Source organism: Gobius niger (assembly GCF_951799975.1).
Source record: "Gobius niger genome assembly, chromosome: 12".
Lineage (NCBI taxonomy): Eukaryota > Metazoa > Chordata > Actinopteri > Gobiiformes > Gobiidae > Gobius > Gobius niger.
In genome coordinates, this window is record NC_136863.1 from 3435536 (window position 1) to 3457345 (window position 21810).

Below are 21810 nucleotides of genomic sequence, written 5' to 3' on the forward strand. Positions count from 1 at the left end.
GGAGCTTATCGGTAATGCATCAGTGCCGGACCAGCAGCTTAGAGCAGCTTTAAAGGGGGGGTATTCTGCAAAATCATGTTGTTTTGTCATTCCCTCATTAAAAACATGCCTGAAGTGTTGCCTTGGCTCATTCACGTATTTCTGAGTAATCTGTAAAAACTCTGATGGCGGCCATTTTAGGGATAGGTTCGCCTGAGTCCTCCTAGGAACGCCCCCACCTCCTGGAGACGCCTCCGAGCTTTCGTCACCAGCCGAGTAACCAACCACTGCCCCTCAGCAGAACCCCCTCCCCACTGATGCCACAGACAGCGTGTGGAGGGGGCGTGTCCGAAAGGGTCAGAGGTTCTTAAAGAGACAGAGGCCTATTTCAAGACATTCACTACAGCCATTTTGAGAGAGACATTTTATACAAGGCAGTTATTCTAATTTACTGCATTTACAGACCAACAGAAGGTTTGTCATCATTGTAGTGTGATATAGACGGTGCTATGTGACTGAAAAAAACATAATACCCCCTCTTTAAGTACGTTTTAGTAAAATGTGTCATATGCACTTTAAGCAGAAGTTTAGTGGTGCCCCCCTTTCACACGGGGAGTCTCCCCTGGTCGCCGCCTCGTTGGCTCACCTCACCTCAGTTAGTGGCGTGTAGCAAGCGGCGGCGCTGTGTGTTCGAAATAAAAAATAAAAAAACATTACAAAAACGAATGATTAAAACCAGAGCGGTTCCCAGTGTTCGCGGCTCCAGTGTCCAGTTCGGTCCCGGGTCTAGACTTGGCTCAGGTCCAGTTTGGCGACGTACGGCGAGCGGAACGAGCCGATGTACAGGGCGCCCTGGTGCTCGTGGACCTCGCTGACGTACGCCGCCACCTCGCCGTTCGGGTCGTGGAAGGTGCGCACGCACACGCCGCCATCTTGGAGCTCCGCCACCAGACTGTAGCGAGGAACGAAGCGCAGCACGGATTCTTGAGAGAAGATCTGAGCGGGAGAGAGAACATTCTGTAATTCGGTTTCATTCTCCGCTTCGTGTTTGTCTTCCCGCACGGACAAAGACCTGGTCCTTTAACACAGAGACGGGTCAGGAAAGGGTTTCACCTTGAAGATGAGCTTCTTGATCCAGGGCCTCTGCGACAGGAAGTCCAACATGGAGAATCCGGGACTGGGTCTGATCGAGGCCATCGCCACCCACAGGCCGCCGCCGGAACTGCGCCGCACGTTATCGGGAAAACCAGGAAGGTTCTCGGCGAAGGTCTCCATCCCGCCTTTATTCAGCCCCGCCACGTGAACCCTGAGGAGCAGAGGCGGAGTTCAGCCTGACCTCCAGACCACCTCACCACGGGGTCTGGTCTCTGTTCACGCGTTGGACTGGTTTGGGGAGATCAGGGCTGCGTAACGATCGGAGGAGAATGCACTCGAGCTCCTTTCATCGTTTGTACAGATTGAAGGTGGTGGGTGGAGCTTAACAGGAGGCAGGAGGCTATACGTTTAAGTGATGATGTCATCGCTCTACTTCCGGGTCCAACGGAACTTTACTCCTGTTCACTTTAACGGGATTTCGCTGATTTTAATCTGCTGTAGAGCCGAATACAGACTCTTTTTAAACATTTGACCACAAAGATATACTACATTTATTCTGGATTTTCATGAGTGATGCTTTTCTGACTTCAATTATCAAACTTTTTTTCTCTCACACAATGAAGGCTCATTTTAATACAAAAATATCTTCACTTTGCCTGGAGAAATGGTGAGGTAAATCATACTAATTAAGATGTAGATGTTGTCGTAAACTGTTATATATGAGATAAAACCTTTAAATATGCACTATGTAACTTTTCAAGAAAATAAAAAAAGTTTTGTGCATATTTGACCTTTCAGTGACCCAGCGCCTTTGCTTTCATCCCGGTGGCTCGTACAATGCTCCAGGATCAATTGTTTTTTAGGTTTCTGGTAGGTTTTCACTGCTGATTAAACCGTCTCCACTACCACACACACCGTTGGACATCGAGGAGGTGGACAGTTTCAAGTACCTGGGTGTTCACCTCAACAACAAACTGGACTGGTCCCACAACACCAACTCCCTGTACAAGAAGGGCCAAAGTCGCCTCCACCTTCTGAGGAGACTGAGGTCCTTCTGAGGAGACTGAGGTCCTTCTGAGGAGACTGAGGTCCTTCTGAGGAGACTGAGGTCCTTCTGAGGAGACTGAGGTCCTTCGGAGGAGACTGAGGTCCTTCTGAGGAGACTGAGGTCCTGTGAGTCGGAGTGAGCCGGCCTTTATGACTCTGTGGTGGCCTCTGCTCTCCACTAGCGGAGCGGGACAAGAACAGACTGAACAAGCTGGTCAGGAGGGCCAGCTCCGTCCTGGGCTGCCGCCTGGAGGACAGGAGGGTGTTAGCCAAGCTCACCTCCATCATGGACAACACCTCCCACCCACTGCACGGGACTGTAGAGGAGCTGAGCAGCTCTTTCAGTTACAGACCGACAGAAGGTTTGTCATCATTGTAGTGAGCTATAGACGGGTGCTATGTGATTGAAAAAAGCATAATACCCCCTCTTTAATAGATAGATAATAATAAATAGATTTTGAAGCATCATACAAGCCACCGGGATGAAAATTAGAGGCGCTAAGCTGACCACCCACACAGCCACTGGGTCACTGGAAGGTCAAATGGTTGCATAGTGCACCTTTAACTTCCTCGTGTTCTTACACTTTAATACTCAACAGAACGACATGGACCTGGCCCAGAGTCTCACCTCCGGATTCGGGCCATGGTCGTCTCGGACACCAGCACCGACTCCTCGTCCGGCAGCAGCTGGAGGCCGTTCGGAAACCTTAGACGATCCATCACCACCGACACCTCGCCGGACTCTGTGTCCAGCTCCATCACCCTGCATGAAGTACATGAAGTACTCTACCCTGCAGTACCTTAAGTGGTCTGTAGTTTAAGTAGTGCCACAAGAAACAACAAAAATTCAACAAAAATTCAACAAAAAAGTGACAAAAATTCAACAAAAAAGTGACAAAAAATCAACAAAAAAGTGACAAAAATTCAACCAAAATTTGACCCCCCCCAAAAAAAAAACATAAAAAAGGTGAGACAACACAGCAACAACGCGAGGAAAAGGATCAGTTTTGTGGGTCTTAGCTTTCAAATGAGGTGCTACACAGACCTATATAATGGCCAAAGAGGACAGAAGGCATTTGGTTCAGGCGGGGGGTAAGAGGTTAATAATAGTAGTCGTCAGTACTAGTACCTCCCGTCGTCCGTGGCCTCCATGATGAGGTGGAGGAAGTCTCTGCGCTGCCACCTGCTGGAGCTGGAGGTGAAGTAAACTCTGCGTCCGTCGCGCGTCACGTCCAGGTCGTTTATGAACTTAATCGGTCTCCCGGCAACCACCAGCCCGCCCTCCACCAGACGGACCGACTCCCCTGAACACAGACGCTCATTACTATGTTCACTTTATTACACTGGAATTTAGTCTAAAATCAATCCAACATGGCCGCACTTCGCTGTTTTTCCTTTGTGGAAGACGCGAGGATATACAGTCCTGATTAAACGATCCTAACTAAACGATTATTATTATTATTCCCACATCTTGCCCGTAGCCAGAGCGTACCTGTGTTGGGGTCGACCCGGAAAATGCCTAAATAGGCGTCGGCCACAAACAGAGTCCCGTTGGGTCCGACGCGGATCCCCAGAGGTCGCCCACAGGTGGGTTCATCCTCACGAGAGCCTGGACCAGAGAGAGACCCCGTTAAGACGAAAACATCAGGAGCTTAGTCCAAGTCATATGTTTGTTCACTGGAATCATCCAAAACTGAATCCAACGCAGTTAATGAGACTAAAACATTTGAGCTTCATTCAAGCCCTTAACTCCCACCTGAACCGAGCACATTTTCTCCAGTTTGGTTTTAGCCCAGTCCAAAAGCTTCTGGAAAAAAGGTGAGAAAATAGCAACAAACTGAGATGAAAACAATGACAAAATGTGACAAAAAAATGACAAAAATGTATAAAAAATTTTATAAAAAAATTGACGAAAAAATGACAAAAATGTGACAAAATATGACAAAAATGTGACAAAATATGACAAAAATATGACAAAAAAATGACAAAAATTTTATAAAAAAGTTGACGAAAAAAATGACAAAAAATTTATAAAAATGTGACAAAAAAATGACAAAAATGTGACAAAAAAATTACAAAATGTGACGAAAAAATTACAAAAATGTGACAAAAAAATGGATAAAAAATGTGACAAAATGTGACAAAAAAATGACAAAAATTGGATAAAAAAATCAACAACAAAAAAAAAAAAATCAACAAAAGAATAAAAAAAATGTGACAAAAAATGACAAAAATTATATAAAAAATGGACGAAAAAATGACAAAAATGTGACAAAAAAATGACTAAATGTGATACAAAATTGATGAAAAAATGACAAAAAAATGACAAAAATGTGACAAAAAATGACAAAAAAGTTACAAAAATGAGTTGAATACCCAACAAAAAATGCTGGAAAAAAATCTGATGACGTGAGGGAAAAGATCCTCTCGGTTCAGGCGGGAGTTAAGAGGTTAAATTCACTGCTCTGGAAAACAGTTTGCAGCTGAGAATGTGATTAAATGTGTTTGAACAGGATAATATACAAATGTAAAGTTGACCAAGAGTATTGTAGATTTCTCTGCTCACCACAGGGCTGTCTGCCGAGTCGGGCCACGGTGTGGATTCTGTGTCCGACCATTTTCACGATTCTCCCATCGGCCGTTCCGCTGTACAGGACGTCTGTGAATCACATCCAGAGGTTTTGTTCAGCAGTTTCCTCTTGGGCTGCTCCAGCATTACATTTAAAAAAACAGAGCTCAGCAACAGACGGACCAGGACTAAAGTTATTTAACTCTTACCACCCGCCTAAACCAAATGCATTCTGTCCTCTTTGGCTGTTATACAGGCCTGTGTAGCACCTCATTTGAAAGCTAAGACCCACAAAACTGATCTTTTTCCTCGCGTTGTTGCTGTGTTGTGTCACCTTTTTTATGCTTTTTTTTCTTTCTTTTTTATTCATTTTTGTCACTTTTTGGTTGAGTTTTTGTCATTTTTTGTCACATTTTTGTCACTTTTTTTGCTGAGTTTTTGTTGAGTTTTTGTCACATTTTTGTTGAATTTTTGTCATTTTTTGTGGAATTTTTGTCATTTTTTGCTGAATTTTTGTCATTTTTTGTTGAGTTTTTGTTGAATTTTTGTTGAATTTTTGTCACATTTTTTGTTGAATTTTTGTAATTTTTTGTTGAGTTTTTGTCACATTTTTGTCACTTTTTTTGCTGAGTTTTTGTCACATTTTTGTTGATTTTTTGTCATTTTTTGTTGAATTTTTGTGATTTTTTTGTTGAGTTTTTGTCATTTTTTGTTGAATTTTTGTGATTTTTTTGTTGAGTTTTTGTCATTTTTTGTTGAATTTTTGTTGAGTTTTTGTCACATTTTTGTTGAATTTTTGTCATTTTTTGTTGAATTTTTGTGATTTTTTTGTTGAGTTTTTGTCATTTTTTGTTGAATTTTTGTCATTTTTGGTTGAGTTTTTGTCACATTTTTGTTGAATTTTTTGTCACATTTTTGTTGAATTTTTTGTCACATTTTTGTTGCGTTTACATCCTTGCTTTCTTCTAATTTTTTGTGGTTATTTTGGTGATTTCCCCAAGAAGCTTTTTGATTGGGGTAAAGCCAAACTGGAGAAAATGGGATCCGTTCAGGTGGGAGTTAAGAGGTTAATAAAGTTCGAGATCGGACGTGGCGCTTATTGACGTGGCGGCCATCTTGTGACTGGCCTGCGAGGCTAACCCCTACGCCACTGATGCAAAACCAGGAGCAACGACTTCATTGATTCCACGTCAGAATGTGAGACACGCCCATTGCTTGTGATTGGTTTATTACTTTCAAGCCTCGTATCTCAGGCAGGATCAGGTCATTCCCAGGGTTCAGTGTTTGCATTCACTGTGTCACGGTCCCAGGTTCAACTTTGGTCACGGCGGAAGGTCACGGGTTCGAATCCCAGCTCCTAAAGGTGCACACTGCTTGCCTCCAGTGTATATTGCTGTGTGACTGAGAGTGTGAGTGGTTCCTTTCCTGTAAAGCGCTTTGGGCCTAACGAAGCTAGAAAAGAGTTTTTACAATTATAAAAATACCCGAGTAGTTTGACAGAGGAAAATCCATCCTATAAAACTGCAAACATTTACTTTTTATTTATCTAGATCTGACAAAAGGTCACAATTCTCAAAAAGTCACGAAATAACTCAAAATAGATCAAAACAGTATCAAGGAAATAAGTGGCGTTTCCATTTGTTTACACCTGACATTTGTTCCAATATATTACTATGGCCGTGTCCCATCTTGAGTTTTGTTAAAGGGGCTAGATGCAAGTTGGTCATTTTATACTCACTACTGCCACCTCGGGTCATACGTGTAACTGCAGGTTCTTTTTTTATTGTTTTTTGTGCTCATGTTGGGAAGAAATATTTATGTTGAAAGTCATATGGTAAAAATATGGTCTACACACAACATGTTTTTGCTTTTTTTTCCCTTTTCACCCGTTCCCTCCACCCTGCTCGCCCCCCACCCCCCACCCCCCTGCCACACGTCTCAAAACCCAGACAAAACACAGAAAACTGAAATTAAAATCGATACATCACAGCTATGGCAACAACACTATATAGACAGATTGAGAAATAATAATAATAATAAATAAATTAAAATGAAAATAATTTTAAAAATCATCAACAATAACAATGACAATAACATCTGAAAGGCCTAGTTTTCAAACATGTACATGTAGGTACTGTTATTCATTTTTATTTATATATATATATTTATTTTTCTACTTATTTATTTACAGATTTTTCCTCGATGCCAGTGAATTGGCAATGCCAATGCCAAAGAGAGTTTTATTTATTCATTTTATTTTTTTCTCCGATACTTAATCTAAGTGAGCGGTTATTCATTAAAATAAATAAATAAAATCATACCACCAATTTTTTCATATTTTCTTTTTCCCTGGATTTTTAAAATTTATTTATTTATTTTTTCCCCCGACATATCTTCACATTTTCTCACGTTACATTCCCCAATTTTTACCCCAATCTGCCCCAAATTTTCACATTATTTCCTACATTTTTCCAATGTTTCCCAAACCTGCCCCAGTAAATTTACTTATCTACGTAACTGCAGCTTCTATATGAAGCTTGTGCATGACGGCACTTCAGACCCGAAGTAACAACTTTCTGAGCGACAGTGCAGGATTTTAGAGGCAGTTGTGGTGAACAGGTCTGGGCTCATTCTACACATGAGGACATGGAGGAACATGTGGGGGAGGAAAATACATAATTTTAACATTTTTAAACTTATTTTTAAAGATCTTTGGTTTGGAACTGACCTCCGAAGTTGGCGATGGACTCTGGACCCTGGACCTTGTTTTCAAAGAGTCTTTCGGCCAAACGCAGCTTCAGGTTTGGAGCCCAGCAGCCGTCCATCAGAGGAGGCTCCCGCAGACTGCAACACAAACACCACTGTCATACCACAGCCGTCCACCAGAGGAGGCTCTCACTGCAACACAAACACCACTGTCATACCACAGCCGTCCATCAGAGGAGGCTCTCACTGCAACACAAACACCACTGTCATACCACAGCCGTCCACCAGAGGAAGCTCTCACTGCAACACAAACACCACTGTCATACCACAGCCGTCCACCAGAGGAGGCTCTCACTGCAACACAAACACCACTGTCATACCACAGCCATCCACCAGAGGAGGCTCTTACTGCAACACAAACACCACTGTCATACCGCAGCCGTCCACTAGAGGAGGCTCTCACTGCAACACAAACACCACTGTCATACCACAGCCGTCCACCAGAGGAGGCTCTCACTGCAACACAAACACCACTGTCATACCGCAGCCGTCCACTAGAGGAGGCTCTCACTGCAACACAAACACCACTGTCATACCGCAGCCGTCCACCAGAGGAGGCTCTCACTGCAACACAAACACCACTGTCATACCACAGCCGTCCACCAGAGGAGGCTCTCACTGCAACACAAACACCACTGTCATACCGCAGCCGTCCACCAGAGGAGGCTCTCACTGCAACACAAACACCACTGTCATACCGCAGCCGTCCACCAGAGGAGGCTCTCACTGCAACACAAACACCACTGTCATACCGCAGCCGTCCACCAGAGGAGGCTCTCACTGCAACACAAACACCACTGTCATACCGCAGCCGTCCACTAGAGGAGGCTCTCACTGCAACACAAACACCACTGTCATACCACAGCCGTCCACCAGAGGCTCTCACTGCAACACAAACACCACTGTCATACCACAGCCGTCCACCAGAGGAGGCTCTCAGTGCGTCGTACCTGAAGGGCTCTGGGTGGATTGGAGACTCCAGGAACAAGACCAGGATCAGGACCGGGATCAGCAGGACTCCGCCCACAGACAGGAAGGTGACCTGGAAGACCCGCCCACTATAGGTCCTGAAGGACAGACACAAAAACAGGATGAGGGACATAATAATGACCCATATCAAACATACATGTTGGCAAAATACAGCATTAGCTTTGAAAAGCCTTTGATACACAGGCGGTCAAAGTTAACGCTTTAACTGTTGAATAATTGCCAAATATTCAATGCATTAAAGCCCTGTACCTGATGTTTTACGAACAATGAAAGAGAAAGCCACTGAACTAAAATGTATCAAAGTGTCAGATTTTTTATTTTATTTTCTTTACTGACTTTTTTACCGAGCACACATTTTCTCCAGTTTGGCTTTACCCCAGTCCAAAAGCTTCTGGAAAAGAGGTGTGAAAATAGCGACAGAACTGAGACGAAAACAATGATGAAAATGTGACAAAACAGTGAGAAAACTCTGACAAAAAAGTGAGGAAAAAATGACGAAAAATGTGACCAAAATGTGACAAAACATTGACGAAAAAATGACAAAAATGACAAAAAATTGGACTAAAAAATGACAAAAAATGTGACAAAAATGTGACAAAAATGTGACAAAAAATGACAAACAAATAACAAAAAAGTGACGAAAAAATGACAAAAAAGCCCCCCCAAAAAAGACAAAAAAATGACAAAAATGTGACAAAACATTGACGAAAAAATGACAAAAAATGACAAAAAAATGACAAAAATGTGACAAAAATGTGACAAAAAATGACAAACAAATAACAAAAAAGTGACGAAAAAATGACAAAAAAGCCCCCCCAAAAAAGACAAAAAATTGACAAAAAATGTGACAAAAAAATGTGACAAAAAAATGACCAAAAAAGTTACCAAAATGAGTTGAATACCCCCCCCCCCCCCAAAAAGATGGAAACAAATCTGATGATGTGAGGAAAAAGATACATTTAGATGAGTTTTGTAGGTCTTAGCTTTCAAATGAGGCGTTACACTGGCCTACAGGATTTGGGTAAAGCTGAACTGGAGAAAATGCTCTCGGTTCAGGCGGGAGTTAAGAGGTTAAAGTGCATTATGACACATTTTTTCCTAAAACAGTTTTAACACGATTATATTTAAGATGTTACAGATTCACTTCCTTATTGGACACTGACAGGAAGTGACATAAATAGAAGCAAACAATTTTACTGTTGCCGTGCCGACCACGTTCTGAACTTTAACCTCCATCTATGACATTAGCTTAATAATCTAAATAAAAATAACTTTTCTGCCCAGATCAGATTTTCAAAAGAATTTAAACATGTCATATGCACTTTAATGAATTTACAAGTATAGTACTAGAAAACAATATATACTTAAATGCAAAATATGAATGGCTAAAGATTGGTTTCCATTTCAGTAAACAGTAGAATGAAGGAACTTTGGAATTTTCAAAAGCAAAATGGACACATCTTAAAGTTTCAGCTAAAATGTACAGAAATGTGAACAAACGTAAGCAAAGTCTGCAAATCAATGCGTTGTGGGACATATTTTTTTGTATTTTTGATAAACTTCAGGTGTAAAGAACATTGTGTGATGTCACTGTTTCCAAATAATTGCTTGTTGGAATCAAATTAAATGGCTTTTATGTATATTAAAGCCATTACATTGCATACAGCACTTTCTCCACACATGTTGAAACATCGCACGGTTAAACGGCGTTTTCTGTTGTGAAATGTTGGTTTATTTCCAGTTTCACCACAGCTCGGTCAGTGTGAGGCAAAGCCTGGGCTGAAACATTCAAAACCAGCTTCACTCTCGTGTTGTTCGCGTCGCTGCTTCCAAACCGACCTGACCCTGTTTCCGTCTGTAAATCAGTGACATGATATTGGAGCAGCTGCTGGCATATATTTGATTTGGCAGAAGCTAAAGATAGGGGAAAAGAAATAAAGCAACATATTAAGCAAAAAATAAGTACGTCCGTTTTGTGAACCTCTTAACCCCCACCTGAACCGAGCACATTATTTCCAGTTGGGCTTTACCCAAATCTAAAAGCTTCTCGATCGACGCTTAAAAACTACAGGCCAGTGTAATGTCTCACTGGAAAGACCGACAAAGCTGATCTAAGTGAAATGAATGAAAACGTGACAAAAATGTAGCAGAAATGTGATAAAAAAGCAATGAAAACGTGACCGAGCAACAAAAGCAACTAAACGTGAAAAACAAGGAAGAAGCTTAGATGAGTTTTGTAGGTCTTAGCTTTCAAATCAGGCGTTACTCTGGCCTACAGACTGCATGCTCCAGTCATGAAGCTTTTAGATTTGGGTAAAACTGGAGGAAATGTGCTGTGTTATGTTTAGGGTTATGAGTTTTAGAATCTGCATTTATATATATGTAATATTTCCTCACAATTATTAAATCATAGCACTCACATTCGGTGTATTTATGAACATGCTTTTGGATATAACACTATCATCTGAGTCGTTACCTGGTCCCTCTCAGGTCCTCGTCTCTGGGTTCTGCAGTGAGGACTCGTGGTTGTTGACTCCGCCTAAGGCGCAGACCCTCAGCCTCTCTCATCCTTAGCCTCGGGGCGGGTCACAGCTCGGCTCGGAACGGCTCGGGCTCGGTCAGACCCAGGATAAACCAGCCCCGTTTGGTCCAGGTTTATGTCCGGGATAAACACGGAACACGGTCAGAGCAGTGACAGGAGTGCGGCTGCTCGATCCGAGGCGGAAGCACGGTATGGGCAAATACAATCACCTACGTACGAGTATTGTAGGAACAAAAACAAGTCTTTCTTTCACAACTTGCCTTTGAGTCTGTTACCCGAGACACAATCAGAAGTTTAACTCAGAATAATTTAAATCTCTTCTGTTTATACAAAGTACGAACATGCTAACGGTTAGCCTAGCTTAATGCTGTGGCTCCGTCTCTTACTAAAGCCACAAAGGATAAAAAAAATACATATATATATATCTACTAGACAAAATTAACTGTACTTAAAGCCTGTCGACATTATAATTACGCAACACTAATTTCCGATGGTCAAATCATTAATAAATAACGTTTAAGATAATACTGAATCAGGTGTGCACATGCGCAGTTGCTGCTTTTGCTAGCGCTCTGTACTTCCGTGTGTGATCGTGCAGTAGCCCTGCAGTCACATCCGCCCGGGCTTTCGCAATAAGAATCTCTGTTGTGTCAAATCTAAACTATCTCTTATCTTCTGGTCTTCGATTCTGATAATAAAGATGATGATGTTGTCTATATCTATGCTACAATCAAATGTCTGTAATATTATATAATCCCAAACCTCTTAACCAAGCTCATTTTCTCCTTTTCGACTTTACCAAAATCTTACAGTCTACAGGCCAGGGTAACGCCTCATTTGAAAGCTAAGACCTACAAAACCTAAATCTAAGATTTTTCCTTTCTTTTTTTTGTATATTCATTGCTTTTTTGTTGTTGCGCTAATTTACCTCTTTTTTTTGTTTGTATTTTGATCTAAGCTTATAGATTTCGGTGAAGTGGAACTGAAGACAATGTCCTCAGTTAAGGCGGAGGTTAAAGAGGGGGTATTCTGCTTTTTTCACTAACATAGCACCAGTCTATATCACACTACAGTGATGACGAAACCTTCTGTTGGTCTGGAAATGCAGTAAATTAGAATAACTGCCAAGTATAAAATTGCTCTTTCAAATTGGCTGTAGTGAATGTCTTGAAATAGGCCTCTGTCTCTTTAAGAACCTCTGAGCCTTTAGACACGCCCCCTCCACACGCTGTCTGTGGCATCAGTGGGGAGGGGGTTCTGCTGAGGAGCAGTGGTTGGTTACTCGGCTGGTGACGAAAGCTCGGAGGCGTCTCCAGGAGGTGGGGGCGTTCCTAGGAGGACTCAGGCAAACCTATCCCTAAAATGGCCGCCATCAGAGTTTTTACAGATTACTCAAAAATACGTGAATGTGCCAAGGCAACACTTCAGGCATGTTTTAATGAGGGAGTGACATAATAACATGATGTAAAGCTTGAAAAAGTCAATTTTGCATAACACCCCCCCTTTAAGAGGTTTACTGCTCTGTTGTACCAACCAGGAAAGTCCCACTGAGATAAAGAATCTCTTTTACAGAGGAGTCCTGGCACCAGAGGAGAACCTCTTGTACATGTTATTAGTGGTAGGGGAAACCGGAGGAAACCTACGCAGACACGGGGAGAACGTGCAAACTCCACACAGAAAGGAGCTCGAACCCAGGACCTTCTAGCTGTGAATAAGAATCAGAATAGTTTTTATTGCCATTGTTTGAGAACAAGTTCACAAAGACGTGCAACATAAAACATGTACACCAGAATTTAGATTAAAATAACACTATAAAAACTTTAAAACTACAAGATTATCAGTGCATGCATGAAGAATATGAAAGTAAACAAATATAAAAAGTAAAATTTGAAAAGACGACAACAATTTGACAAAGCATAAGCGCGAACCACTGTGCCACCGTGTCACGTGTTGATTCTTCTGTCTATGAGCTCTGAGTGTTTCTGTCCCTTAAAGATCAGAGTAAATAGGCCAAGTATTCTAAAGTTGGTCTAATTTTCAAAAATAAAGTTGGAAAAAGTAAAATAAATATAGTCAAATAATTCCCCTGATTAAGAACACTTTTGCTTTTATTCCATTTCTAATATTTTTAAGGAAGATGACTGAGGTACCGATAACAACCAGCAGAGGGCAGCACCTCATCACAGGAACAGGTTTATAAACACACACCCATAGATAGATAGATATGTAGATAGATAGATAGATAGATAGATAGATAGATATGTAGATAGATAGATAGATAGATAGATAGATAGATAGATAGATAGATAGATAGATAGATAGATAGGTACAGTGCCTCTCGAAAGTATTCATACACCTTGAACTTTTGCACATTTTGTCATGTTTACAACCCTAAACATAAAGATTGTATTTGGATTTTTTTTACTGAACGTTCACACACAAGTAACCGACAACTGTGAAGTGAAAGCAAAATGATACATGACTCTGTTATTTTTCAAAAAATAGAAAAGTGAAAAGTGGGGCGTGCATAAGTATTCATACAGCATGAATGAATACTTTGTGGGACCCCCTTTTGCTGTAATAACAGCACAAGTCTTTTGGGGTTTGACTCTACAAGATTAGCACATGTAGAGACTGACATTTTAGCCCATTCGTCTTTACAAAACAACTCAAGCTCTGTCACATTAGAAGGAGAGCGTTTGTGAACAGCAGTTTTCAGACCTTTCCACAGATTTTCGATAGGATTTAGGTCAGGACTTTGACTGGGCCATTCTAACACATTAATATGTTTTTATTGAACCATTCCATTGTAGATTTATCTTTGTGTTTAGGGTCATTGTCCTGCTGAAGCTGAATCTCCATCTCAGCCTCAGTTCTCTTGTGACTCCAGCAGGTTTTCCTCCAAAATGTCTCTGTATTTGGCTCCATCCATCTTCACAACTATTCTTACAATCTCCCCAGTCCCCACTGAGGAAAAGCAGCCCCACAGCATGATGCTCCCCCCCGTATATTTGACACTGGGGATGGTGCACTCAGGACCATGAGCAATGTTAGGTTTGCTCCATACATAACGTTTTGCATTTGGGCCAAAAAGTTACATTTTTGTCTCATCTGACCAAAGCTCCTTCGTCCACATGGAGCTGTGTGCTCCATATGACTTCTAGCAAACTTCAAACAGGATTTCTTATGGTCTCCTTTCAATAATGGCTTTCTTCTTCCACTCGTCAATGAAGGCCAGATTTGAGTAGATACGACTTATAGTTGTCCCATGTACAGATTCCCCCAGCTCAGCAGCAGCACTTCACAGCTCCTCCAGAGTTATCTTGGGGCACTTGGTTGTATTTCTTACCAGTGTCTCCTTGTTTGATCTAATATTTAGTGACCGATACACTCCGACCACAGCTCTGAGGGCCTAAAAGAACAGCTGAAATTATACTGAGAGTAGATTACACACAGGTGGCCTCTATTTAACCGTTAGGCCAAGGTGTGAACATTCTGGAATCATTAGGAATGTTTTAAAGGCAATTTATTGCACTCAGAAAATGCTGTATGAATTCTTATGCAAGCACCACTTTTCACTTTTCTATTTTTTGAAAAATAACAGAGTCATGTATCATTTTGCTTTCACTTCACAGTTGTCTGTCAGAGACCCGGCCTCTGTCAGAGACCTGGCCGCTAATGGAATACAGGCCAGTATTAGAGAATTTACGGTAGTAATAATAATAATAATAATAATAATACATAAGTCTTAAACAACGCTTTTTAAGGAACTCAAAGAGACTTAATATTCTTATGGCTGAAAGTCCTTTCTACTGACCAGCTTATATGTGCTGACAGAGAAGACAATGAACTTTGAGATGTTTTTTCTCATGTTTTTGTTGCTCTTTTGTAGCATTTTCATCCTCGTCTCATTTGAAATGTGCTCAGTTCAAGAGGTTAATAAACCTTCCTACTAAACAAAGATACAGAGACACGGAGAGGAGCAAAGTGGTTCAAACAGCCCATAAGTACTTTCTGTTTGTATTCATTTGTCCTGCACACACACACGCAGAGCGCTCCGAGGGGAAAACAGGACAGAGATCTGACCTTTGACCTCCGGAGGCGCAGAGGTTAGAGGAGTGTGTTTCTAATCAAAGAGTCTCTGATGAGTCCGACGAGAGAGAGAGAGCTTCATTACAGACTTTAATCTGACAATCAGCAACAGATTAGACCACTTTACACCCCCCCGCTCTCCCTCTGTCCACCACGGGCTCCCAGAGGTGTCAGTAAGTACCAGTACATTTACTCGAGTACTGACACCACGGGCTCCCAGAGGTGTCAGTAAGTACCAGTACATTTACTCGAGTACTGCGTGACAAGAGGCTCTCATTTGGTAAACATGTTCAGGAGCAAACAAACAAACTCAAAGATAAAACTGTCTTTAGAAACAAAAAAATGGTATCCCTCCCAGCAAGAAGCAACCGTTCTTCAGTCGACTGGACCTGGCCTGTGGATTCCGCGGTCTCCTCTCCCTGAAGGCTTGACCTTGACGAGACCGTGATGGGTGCATAGGGTCACCATGGGGCTCCGCAGATCTGCTCTCACGATGCGATGGAGGCTCCGGCAGGAGGAGGAAGTGATCATGACACAAACGGCTCCAGTTTGCCCTAATGTGGACTAGGGATGCACCGATCCGCTTTTTTGAGCTCCCGATCCGATATTTTTGACTCTTCATCTGGCCGATACCGATCCGATACCGATCCGATACAGTCTTTTTGTATTATTAGAGTTTTATATAATATACTGTATATCATTATATATTATTGCCTATGGATATTACCAGTTTTACCACTAGTTTTACCAGTTGTATTTTTTTCATGAACATGGAAGACGTTTTGGCTTTAGCTTTGAATTTTAACCCCTTAACTCCCACAAGCACATTTTCTCCAGTTTGGCTTTACCCCAGTCCAAAAGCTTCTGGACAAAAGCTGTGAAAATAGCAACAAAACTGAGACGAAAACAATGATGAAGATGTGACAAAAAAGTGAGAAAACTTTGACAAAAAAATGACAAAAAAATGACAAAAAAAAGAACAAAAAATGACCCAAAAAAATGACAAAAAAAATGACAAAAATTGATTAAAAAACATTACAAAAAAAGTTACAAAATGAGTTGAATACCCCCCCAAAAAAAAGATGGAAAAAAATGTGATGACATGATTAGAAAGTTTTTCAGAAGCAGGTGTTTTAATTCTGTTTTGAAATGTGTCTTGTAAGCCCACGAGAGCTGAGCACTTATGTGAAAGACACAATAATAAGAATAAATAAAATCAAATAAATCAATTCCATGTCCTAGCTTAGCGATAGCATGAAGGCCGTGAATCTGCGGTCCTGGATCTGCAGCGGCTCCATCTGCAGGTTTACCGCTGTGCTGTGATAAACCCTCGAAGCGCGGCGGTGCGGTAAACCTGCAGATTCAGGACCGCAGATTCACGGCCGTCTTGTATCGGACCCGTTCAGTCATCAAATCCGATCCAATCCGATACTCTAAAAAAGCCTGATCGGCTACCGATACCGATACTGAATATTGGATCGGTACATCCCTAATGTGGACCTGGTTTCTTAGTTAAGACCTGGTTTAGTTCTGGTTTAGTCACAGATTTGCTTTGTTTAGGCCCCGTCCACACGAAGTCAAGCCAAACAAGGACCAAACAACAAGGACCAAACAAAGATATTTTATCGATCGAGCCGGCGTTTTAGGGTCTGTAAACCAACATTTTCCAAACTAGGTCCTAGAGGAAAGATCTGAAAACGCCGTTTACGCTGTGCCGATGTTTCGACGTCTCCGCAACTTTTTACTAAAACGATGACATCACAGCTCCAGAGTCTGTGATCCATAATCTACTGACCTGATACTGAGTTTTCCTCATGGGTCTATGATGGCTTGACTCCGCCCCTCTTTGCTCCACTGCCGTCCACGAGCCACAGGTGACGAGTAGAAAAACACGAGTCCGTCTGTGTTTTTGGACTGACAGGAAAAGTCACTGACAGAAGAATAAACTCTCCTCCTCGTCTCTTCTGTCGATCCTAAATCCTTCAGTCACTTTCATTTTCACTGTTTACATTTAAAGTTTCCTGCACATGCACATCTTCTATTATCTGTGTTAGCGTCACAGCGCCTCCCACAGGCCTGGAGGATGAACTGCACCGTTTTCACAGACCTGAGTCGACCCATGTAGACGCTCACATTCACTGAGCTGCTTCAGGCTCACAGAGAAAGTGTTTTGTCTTCGTGTGGATAAAGCCAAATCCAAGTTTCATGTTGTTTCAGTTTAAGCCTTGTTTTGGACTTGGTTTAGTTGCTGAAGTAGGAATAGCCACTTTCCCCCTAAATATTAGACCTAATTCAATTGTTGAGTTTTAACAAAGAGTCAAAAGTCTAAATACATTTTGGACAGTATTTCGTCGACTACATTTCCATCAAAAGACCGAGATTAAACTGTATTATAATGTTGTCAAAATTAACACTTTGCTCAAGTCATGGACCCTTGTGCTCTGATCTGCGCTGCTGATCTCTCGTCTCTGATGTCAGAGCTTCATTAGAAACGCTTTAATCTGACAATCAACACAGATTAGACCACTTTCCATCACACTCCACAGCAGCTGTCGACTACACATTCAACATGTCTTTAAAACCCATTATCGTGTTTCAATGTGGAGCTCAACATTTCAATTCAACACCTTTAATGTGTCGGACAAGATTTTCTTTATTATAAGATATGTTTTTAAGCAAACTAAGACATGCAGGAGCTTCTTCTTTCAAAAGATGTGGCTTTGGTGTTTTTCCAGGCAGGGATCAGCGTTTGACTTTACAGAGAGGAAACTCACGCAGACACGGGGGAACATGCAAACTCTACAGAAAGGCCCCGTCCAGGTGGGAATCGAACCCGGGACCCGGGACCCGTGTGCCGCCGAGGACGCAGCTTTTAAACAGCAACACATCTGTTAACCTCTTACCCCCCGCCTTAACTGCATGTTCTCCAGTTCAGCTTTACCCAAATCGAGGCTAAGCTAAAAAGGTGGGTCTAGAGCTGCTCTTAAAAACTTTTTTGTTGCGTTGTCGCCACATTGTTGTCACATTTTTGTCGTTTTTTTGTCGTGTTTTCATTGCTTTTTCATTGCTTTTTTTGTTGTGCTATTGTTGCTTTTCTGGCATGTTTTTGTGTTTGTGTTACATTTTTATGCCGTTTTCATCCTCGTTCTTGTTGCTATTTTGACGCTTCTTTCCAAGAAACGTTCACATTGGGGTAAAGCCAAACTGGAGAAAATGTGCTCGGTTCAGGTGAGGGTTAAGAGGTTAAGATAAAAACTGAGAAACTGAAGCTTATTAAACTTTGAAAAAATCACATAAAACTATTGGAATGACTTTCCTTTTCAATGAGCAAACCTTCAGTCCTTTAATGAAACCTTACCCGGTTACATCGTCACTTGGGTCACAGCAAGTTTCAGGACAAGGAGCAAGGCTTTAAAGGGACTATACAGAGTTTAAACATGTTAAAATGATGTACTTTCCTCCCCTACATGTTCCTCCATGTCCTCATGTGTAGAATGAGCTCAGACCTGTTCACCACAACTGCCTCTAAACTCCTGCACTGTCACTCAGAAAGGTGTTACTGCGGGTCAGAAGTGCCGTCATGCACGAGCTTCATATAGAACCTGCAGTTACATGTATGACCTGAGGTGGCAGTAGTGAGTATAAAATGGCCAACTTGCATCTAGCCCCTTTAAAGCAGTGCTAAGGAGGTGTAAAGCATCCATTGGACTCTTGTTTACAAAGTTTGTTTTGCTTGGCCTGCCCGACTCTCCTCCTTTCTGTTCAAAAGAGGAACCGTTCACGTTTTTACCCACATTGGTCCAAGAGACAGAAGCCGTCACCTGTCACCTTCCAAAACGCGGTGACCGATACACTGTTTTCTTCTGCTCTTGCGTCTGTTTTAAATCATTTGGAAAATATTAAATCCCTAAAACTGGAGCAAGAAACAGCGTAAATAAGGATGTTTTTGGAAAGGTGGTATTGCAGCAATGTCAGCTCCATGAAGAGACCGCTTTCCTCGCCCATTGAAGCGTGTAGGAAATGTTTTAATCAAATGTCATGCTACAGTAAAGGCCGGAATATAGGAAGTTGTGTTTCTTTTTAAATATAGATGTTTAATTTAGCAAACAAGCGAAAATAACTGAAAACAGCTGTACTGTGTCAAACAACATTCTAGTGGAAAATCTTCAACTGCTTAAAGAAAGTATTAGCGGTCGATCTACAATCATATCATATTTAAGCATTGAACTGAAGAGGATTCAGCATAAGGTGGAGAATTGTTGCTTCCCTAATAATTACACAGTATTTACAGTAATTAAACATATATTATGAGTAATTACACAGATATTAAACATCAACAGCTCCAAACATCTGCGCTGACAGATTAAAGGCACTTTCCATCAGAGAACTCGTTCTAGATTTAAAGTCTCTGAGACAAAGTGCTGCAGCTGTGGGAATATTAACCGTATAACGCACGTGCTCACACACACACTCACTCACTCACGTGCACGCTCATGTCCACATCAGGATAATGCGGCGCGCTCCTTTAATTCGTCTTAATTCGTGGTTCAGAGAAAGCATCTGGAGCCAGGACCGGACTCGGACTTTAAGGGGATTTGGGTCAGGACTTAACGCTGCAGATGTTCACCGCTAATTCACCGAAATTAGGGTCAGAGCTTAAGATCTGAGCGAGGAGCTGTCGAGAGAAAGACGCCCACGGAGGACCGCGGAGGACCACGGAGGACAGAGGACCCCGGAGGACCATGGAGGACCACGGAGGACCACACCAGCTCCGGTCCCGAGAACAAAGGCCCTGTGCTGAGGTGTTTGGAATCATAGAAATAAAAAGGAGGCGTGTTCGATCCTAACGTACACAGACAGTTAGCAAGTCGGCCAGTCTGTTAGCATTACAAACATTGCAAATTCTGAACGATCCAGATGTTTTCAGCTGTTGTCAACCCATCGACCAGGTTTAGGTCAAAGGCTCGTTAGAAATGATTAATGGATGTCAAAGGGTGCTGGTAATCAGGAGAGTCGGGACGTTTCCCGGTGGGCCGCAGAACTTTTGGGCCGCCAGAAAAACATCCATCCATTTTCTTCCACTTTATCCGGGGCCGGGTCACAGGGGCAGAGTCTCAGCAGAGACGCCCAGACGTCCCGATCCACACACACCTCCTCCAGCTGTTCTGACCCCGAGGCGACACCAGGCCAGCTCGGAGACATAGTCCCACCAGCGTGTCCTGGGTCTTCCACGAGGCCTTGTCCCACTAGGACATGCCTGGAACACCTCCTGCGGGAGGCCTCCGAGTAACTGAGCTCCTCACCCGCTCTCGAAGGGTGCGCCCAGCCATCCTGCGAAGGAAACTCATTTCGGCCGCTTGTATTCGCGATTCTTTCGGTCATTACCCAGATGACCATAGGTGAGGGATATTATAATAATGGCCTCTCACATTAGTTCTATTACAGGCCCAAAGGCTTTACCTGCTGCAGGAGCCTGGGCTGCTGTTTTAGACATAAATAAAGCCACAGAAACGTTTTTTTGTTTCATGTAAATCTATCAAAAAATGACAGATGTTGAAATCAAAAACAACTTTGGCACTGCGCTTCACGCTCACTGGGCTGTCGCTGGACCGTTGGACGCTGAACTGACTCAACTCTCTGAGACTCAACAAACCTCAATATAGATTTTGGTTTGAATAAAACAAATGTAAATGTGTTTAGCAGGTCCAGTAAAATGTAAACTGTGCTTGAAACTCTTCTGCTGTTGATTTTAGTTTCGGGCCCAAATGTGGAAGGAAGCAGAAATATCTGTAATTATTTTATTAAAGGAGCTATATCATGCTATTTTAGCCATTCCAAAGTTAAGTATAGGCATTTATATGATATATTGTACCTCTACCACTATGGAGCACTCATTTTTGTGATAAATATAAGTGTTTTCTGGAGGTATTTTTCAAACCCGGAAGACACAACGCTTCGATTCAGTTAACTCCGCCCCCTCTCTCCGCACATACAACTTTACCGTAATATAAATAAACAACAATAAGTGAAGTTACTTCACGATGCAGTTATATGGAGTTGACATCTGCAACACAGCTTCATAAATGGCTAACACACATGCTAATATGCTAACACACAAGCTAACCCGCGTTTGGACTGACTCACCCTCTGCTCCATCGCTGTTTACATTGTGGGACTCGCGTTGGTTATAAAAGTTAATCCACTTTGGTTCTGGCGAAGGTTCACCAAACATCCATCAGTGACAGTCACAGAAAAACAGTATTTTGGTGAAAGTCGCTGAATCCCGGAGAAAAAAACAGCTGAGTGGCCTCTTCCTGAAAAGGGTTGAATATAAACTCCTTGTCCCCGTAGCCAAACGCGCTTCTTTTTCTCCGTCCGTGACATTATCGTTAGTTAAGAATAAAAAACAGGTGTGTCCAGAGTAGGTAACGAGCTCCATCTTCACAGCTGCAGCGCAAACATGACTGATCTGTTCAGACGCAATGTGTTTGTTTTGGCCTCAGCTGACCTGGAAGCACTTCGGGCACATCCGTTTTTTTTTCTTTTTGTTTTTTTTTTTTTTCATTTTTTACTCTTTGTTTCTCTCTTACGACAGAAATAATGAAAAAGCTGTTTTACAAATTAAAATCAGGCCGTAAGCACAGAATTAAGACATTACATTACAGACGTCGAGCACTTCCGTTCCGTTGTTACGACACAACTGAACACTCAGCCGTTCACCAGGAGAGGG

At 42.1% G+C, this 21810-nt stretch overlaps 1 protein-coding gene across 1 annotated transcript; it reads right to left on the bottom strand.

Moving 5' to 3' along the window:
- Positions 1 to 728: 728 nt before the first annotated feature.
- Positions 729 to 11351, bottom strand: apmap (adipocyte plasma membrane associated protein). The gene is made up of 9 exons (XM_079567130.1): positions 10923 to 11351; positions 8407 to 8523; positions 7419 to 7534; positions 4688 to 4780; positions 3614 to 3730; positions 3251 to 3425; positions 2750 to 2884; positions 1093 to 1285; positions 729 to 975 (listed from the first exon to the last, which is right to left on the bottom strand). Exons 1-9 carry the CDS (start codon positions 11012 to 11014, stop codon positions 766 to 768), a joined length of 1248 nt encoding a protein of 415 aa, XP_079423256.1. The 5' UTR covers positions 11015 to 11351; the 3' UTR covers positions 729 to 765.
- Between the last annotated feature and the right edge of the window lie 10459 nt (positions 11352 to 21810).